The 11,737-nt window shown below is 32.8% G+C and overlaps 2 protein-coding genes across 2 annotated transcripts; one reads left to right on the top strand and one right to left on the bottom strand.

Moving 5' to 3' along the window:
- The first annotated feature begins 4 nt into the window (after positions 1 to 4).
- On the top strand, positions 5 to 1,891 carry LOC111057708 (probable NADH dehydrogenase [ubiquinone] 1 alpha subcomplex subunit 12). Its single transcript, XM_022345165.2, has 2 exons — positions 5 to 420; positions 1,432 to 1,891. Exons 1-2 carry the CDS (start codon positions 266 to 268, stop codon positions 1,805 to 1,807), a joined length of 531 nt encoding a protein of 176 aa, XP_022200857.2. The 5' UTR covers positions 5 to 265; the 3' UTR covers positions 1,808 to 1,891.
- Positions 1,892 to 3,988: 2,097 nt separating this feature from the next.
- On the bottom strand, positions 3,989 to 11,487 carry LOC111057706 (DNA-directed RNA polymerase I subunit RPA12). The gene is made up of 3 exons (XM_022345163.2): positions 11,010 to 11,487; positions 8,419 to 8,635; positions 3,989 to 4,222 (listed from the first exon to the last, which is right to left on the bottom strand). The coding sequence occupies exons 1-3, from the start codon at positions 11,134 to 11,136 to the stop codon at positions 4,198 to 4,200; spliced, it is 369 nt and encodes a 122-aa protein (XP_022200855.2). The 5' UTR covers positions 11,137 to 11,487; the 3' UTR covers positions 3,989 to 4,197.
- Positions 11,488 to 11,737: the final 250 nt, after the last annotated feature.

The following is an 11,737-nucleotide window of genomic DNA, read 5'->3' as shown; positions in this document are numbered from 1 at the left end:
AAACAGTATTAAAGGTACCTAGCCTTTCTCCAATTATTTTGTACCGAGATAACTGTTTTATTTTCCCGTATTACAATTGATAGGTAGTTAATATTTTCATCTCAAAATAATTATTAAAGTTTGTTCATAAATTAAATAACAGCTGTAAACAAAATGCTGTAAGGCAAAACATTTAAAAAATTCAATGTTGTTGTTAACACCAATAACGGTACCGTATTTAAACAAATGCTGGTCAATAATTCTGTAATTTTATAAAAACTTTATAATGCCAATCTCAAAGTTTAAAAAGCTTTTTCAAATTATTAAAATGAATGGAGGTCTCAGACAATCACTTTACAAAATATATGTTCATGACGTTCTCAAAGATGGAAAGCAAGTTGGTGAGGATGAGTATGGAAATAAGTACTTCGAGAATAATAGGTACAGTAGAACTACTTATTTTCAGTGGTAGGTACTCCTAGTATGGTATCCTACCTTAGGTTCCTTCTTATTATATTATTTATAAAACATTCTGCTTCATCCATTCCCCACATTCAGATGATAGCGATCCAGTGACTGCTTTCAGTAAAAATTTTAATTATCACCCACAAATTCATTTTAACTGTAATATGCCCGTCACACAGCAACCTAGTTCAAAAACGTCAAAGGTAAGAATTAGATGAATTGCATCTAACTAGTAAATCATGCTCTGTATCAAGATGATTATTTACTTACTAGACTACACGTTTAATTTATCTTGATTTCAACTACAGCAATTATATATTTTTTAATAATTAACAGAAAACTTTGCATTGTTTTTCTTTAGAATCTTATGTTAATCTTTCAATAGAATTCACTGTTTCATAATGGTACCATATGATAGAAAATGTCCTATGCTTATTTGTAATATGATTGACCCCGCACAGTTCTTTCAGGGGTGATATTCTTTATTTTTTCAAACTGAACTGTAATGTGTTCAATATCTTTGTTTATTTGGAAAACACATATTTTCCAGCCATATACCTCAGAATTAGATTTTGATGAATAGTTTTCTAGTTATTGTTGTTTCTCAAAAATCTGTATATTTTGAAAACTGAGGTCGAAATATAAGAAAATTCTACTAATCATATTTTTGTTGCAAATATTATGTAAAATCTATGGACTTCGGCTGTTACACATTTTGTGAGACACTCTGTGTATATAAGTATCCTTATGTGATACATTAGGCCTAACTTGTTTGAGGGAGAGAATTTTAAGTGAGTCTCACTATATGAAATATATTAAATTCGTATGGCTTTTGATGGTGGGTAGTCTCTTGCGGTAAGGTTTCACCTCGCTTAAATATATAATTTAAGCCGTCAATGGACCACACTATATAAATTTTGCTATCGTAAATAATATGAAATAAGATATTTTTCTATTAAGAATAAAATTTGATTTAATTTTAACCAGGTACTTCAGAGGCGCCAATCGCTGGGTGGAATACAACCCCCAGGTCTACCTGGACTACGACCCCACCCAGATGGACCCCGCCTGGCACGGCTACATGCACCATCGCACAGAGTATGTGCCTTCCGAACAGCCGGGTCGACCTCCCAGGTACAAGTGGATGCTACCCATCGAGGAGAACCCATCAGGTAGCAGGTTGGCCTACATGCCTTACAGCACCACTAGACCCAAACTGCACCATTGGGTGCCACCCGGGTGTGATGGGGTGAGGTTGGAGGGAAAGAAGGTTGAGCAGAGGTGTGTGACGCTGGGGTCTTCCAAGAAGAGATTAAATATGGAGGTGAAAGAAGAGAATAAGTTTAAAGTTGACGGTAAATAATGGTTGGAATGAACTTTTAACAAGTTGTAGAGAGTGTATATTATTGTTTGAGTTTTTGAAAATAAATAACTTTAAAAAAGTTTAGATTATTCCCAGTTTATATGATAGAAACCTGTTGACCTTCTAGGATGTCTTTTTCAACCTAGTTTTTAAAATAGAATACAAGATTGATATTTTGGAAAATTTTGAAAGCTTGTATTACGGTAATTTGCTTGAAAATTTTATTTTAAGAATAAATAGCTTGCTGATAAATTATTGGGATATAATATTCATATTGATTGAGGTTTATAATGTTAATTAGTATACAGAGTGAGTGATATGTATAGGAACACTTCAATAAATAATTGGAGACCGTTGTGGATATAATACTGTAACTTTCAGGGTAAGTTATTGGTCAAATACTCTACCTTTTAACGTACAACTGAATTTCAACCCCTCATAAGGGGGTGACTTAGGGGTTGTAACTCGAATATTTCCAATGTATACACCCATTGTGTGGTACATCATTTAAAAGGCCTTTTAAAAACAAGAAAGATGACAACAATAAAAATGTCTTAATGATACTTGCATCCAAATGGCGGCTGATTAGTTTTCAAAGAAATGAGGGGTTGTAACTAAAATATTTTGAATGTAAACACTCATTGTGTTATACGTCATTTTTATGGTATATCTAAACCGAGAAGAAATGAAATCAATAAAAATGTTCTATGATACTTATTCAAAATGGCGACTGATTGAGCTTTATCAATTATTTTTTCAAAAACTAAAACTTTAATCAGCCGCCATTTTGGATACAAGTATCAAAGAACATTTAAATTTATGTTATCTGTCTTGTTTTAAAAAGGCCTTTAAAATGATGTACAACACAAGGTGTTTACATTTAAAATATTCGAGTTACAACCCCTAAGTCACCCCCTTATGAGGGGTTGAAATTCAGTTGTACGTCAAAAGGTAGAGTATTTGACCAATAACTTATCCTGAAAGTTACAGTATTAAATCTACAACAGTCTCCAATTTATTGAAGGGTTCCCATACATATGACTCACTCTTTATAGTTTGAAAATTTTAATCAAGTAATAAGTTCCTCCTCGAAATATCTCCACCAATTAGTGAGTGATTGAAATTGACCTCCTTGCTATGTGTTGCCACATGACCATATTTTTATAGACTTGATTAATGACATCGATCGGAACTGAAAGCTAAACATCGACCATTCCGTTTTGTTTGTACTTTTAGACCCAAATTCACCAGAAACGAAAACTAGGTTTGAGCAGCAGTTGGTTGCAAGTCAGATTAATTTTAATAATTAGAACTGGTTTTAATATGATTTTTGTCTATTCAGAATCAACTGGCACTCAAACCAAGTTTTCTTTTAGGTGAGTTTGGTTCTTAATGTTGTTTGCACAGAGAAAGCTCAAACTTAATTGAACTAATTGAATTTTTTCTTCTCAATGTGTCTTGTAAATTGTCATATAAGGATAAGGTTAGACAAGTTTTGTGAAAGTGTTGTATTTTATACTGTAAATTTGTTTTTTGAAGAATAAATGATTTTGATTTTTTTTTTTTGATTTGAACTAACTGGTGGTTCAATCTCAGAGTGAACCACATTATGGGCCGTTTGCACAGTTACAGCTAAAACTGAATTTAATCAGCTGGTGGTTTAAACTCAAAATAAACCACATTATAACGAACGAGACTTGATATGGATTTAATCCAGTTTAAAATGATATTTAGTTTCAACTGAAACTGTCCAAACGGGATCATTATAAATTTAATACAGTTCAAACAGAGAATCCGTTCCAACTGTGCTGTGCAAATGGCATTAATGCCCAGTTTCACCAAGATCGGTCGACACATTTCAACATGGTAAAATCAGGTAAGGAGTGCACAGGAACATATAAATACTCTCTATGGCGATAGTTAATATCCAGTGGACACCTGTAAAGCTTAAACAGTTCGACAATGTTCAAATACCTTGACCAATCTTGGTGAAACCGGGCATAGAGTACAATAGAAGAGAAATTATTCTCGATCATGAATGCCATCATACACTTCCTGCCTGCCCTTGAAGTTCACTCAACTGTATACTAATACAGTTTATACTATCAAACTGTAATTTCACACGTTGAATAAGATTCTTGCATTAAGTAAGATAGGGTTGGCAAAAATAAGCAGCACACATAGAAAATATAACTTTAATGGTCTAAAAACTCTACTGTCAATTCCGAACTACCGGATAGTTGGTAAAGTCTTATTATTTGATCAAGTACAATCTGACTGAGTTATCAAGGTTGAAGTGATATCTCACAGTATAACAGGAGGGTATACGAGGAAGTCCAGGTCTGTTCGAATTCAACATTTTGGAGTCAGAAACCAATAAAAATCTATTCTCATGAGTTTTCACTCTCCTTGAATCTGTAAAATAGAAAATAATGGATTACTGACTTGGAAATGTTGGAATTTTACTTGAAGCAAGGAAATATAGAATTTTCCAACCATTCGAAAACAATTGCTATTTTCGATATCCATATTATTGAAGGAATGCTTAAAATATTCGGATTGGTTATTGATTTCAATCATATAAATAGCTATTGATAAATTGATCTTGTACATATGATAATTATGCCTCATTCATATAAATCAGAGATTCTCTCTCACAAGTCCAAAAATTCAACAATTGTTATAGGCTAATGCTCACCATAAAAAATCAACTCTTATAGGTACTCAAAGAATTAACAATTTACGTTTAACGTCTACGTTTTCATAAAAGACATGAATAATATCTAATGCCCCTGCAATGGAATCTGAGTTGAAAATATTGCCAAAATTAAATTGTGAATACTTGCAAAATTGTCGACTGATTCTCTATCCATTAGTCATATTCAATTACTAGTCTGAATAAGTGTAGAATTATTAATTATTCATTGAAAAAAATATTCAAAATTTTTTGAGTTTTTAAAATTATTAATTGTTTAGTAATTAAATAAACAATTATTATAAAATCAACAGTGTAAAGTAATTGTCATATCTTAATCAATTCACGTTCAAAATGATACTTATATCAAAAATGAACAGACATTATGTCAACCCTTAGCTACATAGTTATTAATATCAACCTTTTGTTGAGAACTGATGAATCGAAAACGTTCATATTCGTTACAGAGGCTCAACTAGTGTCTACAATTTTTTCATATAGAAAGATTCAAATATTCGCCACCTATACGAACAAAATCGATGTTTTCCAGCGTTTTCCTGAGTGGCCTCAGTCAACTGGTGATTGAACCGAGCCTAAAAATCTGCATTTGACTATTTGACGGGAGGAAGTAACCTCAAAGAGGAATGCAGACGAGTGAAGCGGGTCTGCTGTTCTCATCTTTGGATGATTCAACCGGGTGTCCAGGGGTTGGAGCCCCCTGGCTAGTCGGTTACGGCGAGCGAGCGATTGTCTGCCGGCTAGTTCAATCATATTGTTTTTGTGAAGAAAAATATGTATGATATAGAATGCAGACTGAACTGTAGAGATGTATCCTCCATTTTCCCAACTATGAGATCAGTGGTTTTTGATCCATTAACAAAGGTTCTTTATAGGATGAATAATATACTGACTCAATTTGAAGGTAAACTTATTACTCAGTAGTAAGTTTTTTTCACTTTCCTTGCCCTATTACCATAGGTAAGGAAAGTATTGTTTTCCGAAAAAAATTAAGGTACCCCAATTTCTAAATTTCTATACGTTTCAAGGTACCTTGAGTCCAAAAAAGTGGTTTTTGGGTATTGGTCAGTATGTGTATATGTGTGTGTGTGTGTGTGTGTGTGTGTGTGTGTGTGTGTGTGTGTGTGTGTGTGTGTGTGTGTGTGTGTGTGTGTGTGTGTGTGTGTGTGTGTGTATATGTGCGTCTGCGTACACGATATCTCATCTCCCAATTAACTGAATGACTTGAAATTTGGAACTTAAGGTCCTTCCCCTATAAGAATCCGACACGAAAAATTTCGAACAAATCCAATTCAAGATGGCGGCTAAAATGGCGAAAATGTTGTCAAAAACAGGGTTTTTCGCGATTTTCTCGAAAACGGCTCCAACGATTTTGATCAAATTCATACCTAAAATAGTCATTGATAAGTTCTATCAACTTCCACTAGTCCCATATCTGTAAAAATTCCAGGAGCTCCGCCCCATGTGATTTTAGATTCCCAATTATTAGGCTTCAGATTCAATTTAAACAAAAAAATTAAGTGGAAAGATTGAGCATGAGAATCTCTACAATTAATGTTCAGTGAAATTTTCACCTAAAATTGGAAATAAGCTCGAAATTCGAGAAAATGTGTTTATTCAATAATGCAAACTGTTGGCAACTGTTGATTCTATTAAATCATTCACTATGAAGAGATAGCAGACTTCGTGTGTCTCCAGCGTTATTGTCCTGTCACCAGCTGGCAGATCTTTGAATGGTAGACTTGAGATGCGCGTGTACACTAGCGTCAGGTGATAAATTTTCATAACGGCAAGGAAAGTTGTGTGAGTGCGCCACACCAGATTTTTCGGTTCGTGTTTGAAAATTTCTTTAATAAGTGAATATTCTCTATTTTAAAAATAACTGATTGTTATAAATTATTATTATTCTGGAATTTGAAACATTTAAATTAAAAAAAAAGGTTTGTATAAATATTTTTGGACTGATAATTTTAGAAATCTAGAAGACATAACCTAATTTCGGACTTTTAATGTTACCTAAATTTGGGAGAGAAAAAGTACAAGGTATTCTTAGTTATTCTCTCCCGATCTGTGCTTCATTATAAAAGAATAAATAATTTGTAACTTAGAATTGCTCCATATTCAAATTAACAGAACAATAACTATTAGTGCTATATTTGAACCATTTCTTTTGATATAATACTCCAATAGAATCTTATAATGATTATTAGGCTAGACAATTTCTCATCTACAACTGCACTGACAAGTTTAGTACTCACAGTTCAGTTGAGTCCGGACGCTGTTCAAGTCACTGAGTCCCATCTCTAGCGTACAGTATCACGGTACGTTAAAGATAGGGCTTAATGCCATGAAACTCGTCCGAACTTGGCCAAACTGTAAAGTAATTTCTGTAAACCATTTAACCTTTGTAAAGTATTGTAAACAATTTCTCTTGATATAGTACTTTAATAGAATCTTATATTATTAGGCTACAGAATTTATCTTTTACAACTGCACTGACAAGTTTAGTAATTACAATTCAGTTGAGTCCGGACGCTGTTCAAGTCAATGAGCCTCTAGCGTACAGTATCACGATACGCTGGATATGGGACTCAATGTCTTGAAATGCGGCCGAACTTGAATAAATTCTAAATACGGTTAAGAAAAATGAATTTGAAATATGAGGTCGTACTTGTTTGGTAAGTTTCACTAATTGAAGTACATTCATAAGTATTATCAGATATTAAACCTTGCTTTTGACGAACCAATCGCTACAATGTAAGGTAAAAAATATAATTTATTCATTTATAATCATCAGACTTAATCCTATTCAAATTCAATATACACTTCTGTGATTATTTTTGATCAAGATCAAGCAGTTCAAGTTAAGATTGAAACGTTAGGAAGAACTATTATAAACTAATGCTGGCCACTAATCGTAGGACATGCGTAATACACAACATATTAACATACATTGTTGTGTCATCTCAGTGAAAGGCTTTGAGCAAAACGTTTTGAGGTTAGGTTTTTGTATCTCTGTGTATTGTTGTTTATTTTTTCTCTGCTGTTTTATTTGAGGTTAACTTATTTTTTATCATTATAATTTGTAATTTGCCAGTGATTTATTTATTGTTATTGGTTGTTCATTTTATGTTCAAAGCCTCTCGATGATGACAAAACATGCATGTGTGTGTGTGTGCATGATAAACATTCATATTCTTCCGTTAGTTGCCAGCTTGAGGCCCGCCGCAAAGTAGACCCACGCTAATCCACGAAAAGCAACCCACGCACTGGGATGTTATGTAAACCATTGCTACAGAATTATTCATAATCAATCAGCTGACAAGTGGATTATTCATTGCATGTATTACACAGATGTCTGGAGAAGCTTAGCAATGGTTTAAATAAATAAATAAATTTTATTAACTCAAGAATTTGGTTCAAACATAGAGTATTGTCAATAAAAAGAATAAAAAATAATAATAATTACATATTGTTAGACATAGAACAATATCAATAAATTATTTTCAGTTACAGTCCTAAGTTATTGTTTACTTAATTTCAGTTCAGTCTTACAGTTTTAGAAACATCAAATTTTTATTAAATCTCTAGTCACGATCAACAGTTGGGTGTTACAAAACAAAGTCAACAGCTTAAATAATATTGTAAACAGACAATACAGACAGAAAACAAAACACAGCAAACAAGAAACATACATTCAGAAAACATCCATATCACAGTTCAAATCAAGAATCACAGCCTACATGTCAAACTTTTACAAAACACCACACGACGTGGGTTGCTTTTCGTGGATTAGCGTGGTTCTACTTTGCGGCGGGCCGCAAAGAAGAACATGCATGAACTAACGGAAGAACATGCATGTTTATCATGTAAGATACTAGAGAAATGTTATACTAACCCACACTTGGTACAAGTGAAAAAGACAGTCTGTCCTTCATCAGCTGATCTGAGCTGTATCGTGGCATAAGACATCTTCTCGTTGGCACACTTCGGGCATCTCCGTTCAACCAGTGGACCGTCACATTCTTCATCCTTCTCATCTTTGGCACCTGCTTTCTTGTTCTTCGTTATGTTATTGAAATGCACCACGTATGTTGTCTCTGGCTGGCTGAACACTGAAACACGAATAATCTTGACTTATAAAAATGTATTGCATTAGAACAGGATATAGATGTTGTTTTACCAGTAAATAATTTCAATTAAAAATAATTAGATTCTTTTAGTTTTTGTGTAGTTGAGAAGGTGATATTGTGGTAATTATTTATGTTAACTAAAAAGACTAAGAAATTTTCAAAAACACAGATTTTATTGAAAGTTACAAAGACCGTTTTCGGTTGTTACACCATTGTCAGTCAATCTCTGATAATCCAAATTCAAATTTCTTTTATTGTGGTGAACATCGATACAATGTATAACGAAGTCATAAAATAAAAAGTATAAAAAATATAAAAATATGAGAGCAATACATAAAATATGAAATTGACATAATAAAATATAAAAATATGAGAACAATACTTAAAATATGAAATCGAAATAATAAAATATAATATATATAAGAGTTATTTTACATCATATATTCAAAAATAATTCATTCCTGTTATAAGGACATTTTTCAACAAGATGAGTTTTTAACTTTACTTTAAAACATTCAAAATCGTCAACTTTAAGACTATCTGGCAGGTTTATAAAGTCTTGCACCAAATTCAATAAAACAGTTCAAAGTATAGTAATAATTACACTGATTCAGTCTGATTGAAGAAGCATTTCTTGTATGATGGCTATGAACAGAGCTATTCAAAGCAAGACAGGCCAAGTTTTTCTTGATGTATAGCAAACATTCCAACGCATAAATAGCATGAATTGTGCATGAATAAACTCAGAAATACTAAGTTTATCACAGATTGTCAATGGTGTAACGACCGAAACCGGTCTTTCTAACTTTCAATAAAATCTGTGGTTTTTGACAATTTCTTAGTCTTTTCATTTAACATTATTTCAATAATTGACCAGCCTCTAGCTGCAGAGTTTCGTTAATAATAAAAATAAAACACCAAGTTCATCAAGATGATACTAGAAGAAGTGAGGATCAAATAGCTCAAAGAAACTGGCCATTTCGCCATCACCAATATAATACAATATCACACTAACAAGTTTCTCACGTAACAACCACTTGAAATCAATCGTTTGTTTATATGAATATCTTGGAAAATTGTTTTGGTTATTACACTATCATAATGGAACTATAGTGAGTTCCACGTTATAATGACAGTAGTTGATCAACTTTGGTTTGCTATCATTAGACATAGCCGGTGGTACTATCCTTTCCTAGGTCCACAACGATGACAATTATGTTTTTGACAATGTCGAAATATAATTAATTAATGCAGAGAATCGGCATCGCTTTTCTTCTATTTTTATCTACTGCCATTATAACGTGGACCTAACTATAGTTCCTGAAAATGTTTCAATAAATGATTGGTTATGACTCCTTCAAGTTTATCACTCTTGAATAATTATTTATTGTTTTGAATAATAATTATTTTTTCATAATAGCGAAGGAAGTCGAAATGAAGTAGCCTACTTGTAAATAAAGGAATATGCATGTTTGATGAATTTAAATACTAAAATATAAAGTATTTAATACTTAAATATCGAGAGCCTCTTCCCTGGCTAAAGAGCTAGCATAAATTCCCGTAATATTTTGTCAGCAGTTCTACAGAGAGAAGTGGAAAGTCAGGATGATGATGAAATAATTAATCCAGAAGACACCTGATTTGTGATTCATAATGATAAATTATTGCTAAAACTGTTTTCCAATGCATTTCCAATGTTACCCTTCTATATCCTTAAAACGGAAGAAGGAGTGAGTCAATTTGTTGGCTAACAACTATACAACCTGCATTGAACTCGTGTATATTTTGTCCCATATGGTAAGTTACACATACGTTAATTTATTGGCATCCTTTTAAATTCAATTAGATTAATGGAACGATGTCTAACAGATGATGTTTGTCAAGTTCCGTATAATCTGATTTATAAAGACGGTAAAAAGTCGTACGTCCAAAAATCGATGAGAGTGTTACTGGCTAAAGAGCATTGAATAAATCAATCGTAGAGTTTTCTCTGGTAGAGCCTTGATTTTTTGTTTAGAGGGTGACCTGTTTGCACTATTTCCATTAATTAAAAGTTATGGACCTAAAAATCACTCCCTGATAATTTGCAACTATTCATCTTCTATCATTTTAACCTATAAACTGAAAAAAGTACAACCATGTCACTTGCAAATATGGAAAAATCTGGACTTATTGGATAGCATAGGTCTATCTAACTTTAGCCTCTCTCAGTCAGAAGAGGAATCTGTAAATATATTTTGCTGACAAATTATTCCAACAAGAAGAAAAGTAAAGTATAGTTCTATGGAAGATGCAATGCATCAAACAATTCTGGGTGTAAGTTTACGACCTGTGATTTTAAGTATAAAAAACTTACCCTCAGCATCAAATTCATTCTTGCATCTGCGGCATGTTACGTTTCCTGCTAGTCCTAGAAGAGGTAAAACAGAACCACAGAAAGGGCAAAACCCAGGTACACCATAGATTATTTGGTTTTCAGACATATCCTTTGATAATCAATTTGTGAAGCTTTTAATTACAGTACTTCTAAAATACAGTAAGTACTCTACTCACTGAGATAACCTAAAAAGTGGCGAGCACGCAAGCATATTCATAAAGGTGATCTAATAATTGAATTTGTTTATTCGTCGTTTCATGGAAATCTTAATATTTTCAGACTTATCATTTAATATGAAAGTTGAACCCTTCTTTATAAGAGTATTGAAATAACGCAAATTAATCGCGAATTTATCATGTAAATAATAAGTCAAGAATATTTTATGTCAAACATAACCTACAAACAGACCAGAGACCACATGAAATAGAAAGGCCTTCTGAATTCTGAGTTTTGAATCGATGCACAGTCAGCTGTGGACAGTCGCCATTACAGAGCGCTAATAATTTAAAATACCATTCGAAACGACAATATATTTCTTTTGAAATTATTAACTTCTACAATAATATTGCATTTCCATTATCAAACGTGATTAATTTATAAAGCAGTCTCTGTAATCACTATAGAAAATTTTGTTTTCTCGAATTCATTTTGAGAATGCAGTAGGTCTAAAGGTAAACAACCACTGCAAGTTAAAGCAGTTAAAACAA

This window comes from Nilaparvata lugens, chromosome 5 (assembly GCF_014356525.2).
Source record: "Nilaparvata lugens isolate BPH chromosome 5, ASM1435652v1, whole genome shotgun sequence".
Lineage (NCBI taxonomy): Eukaryota > Metazoa > Arthropoda > Insecta > Hemiptera > Delphacidae > Nilaparvata > Nilaparvata lugens.
The sequence above is the reverse complement of the archived record's forward strand: the minus strand, read 5'-3'. Positions and strand labels throughout refer to the sequence as shown.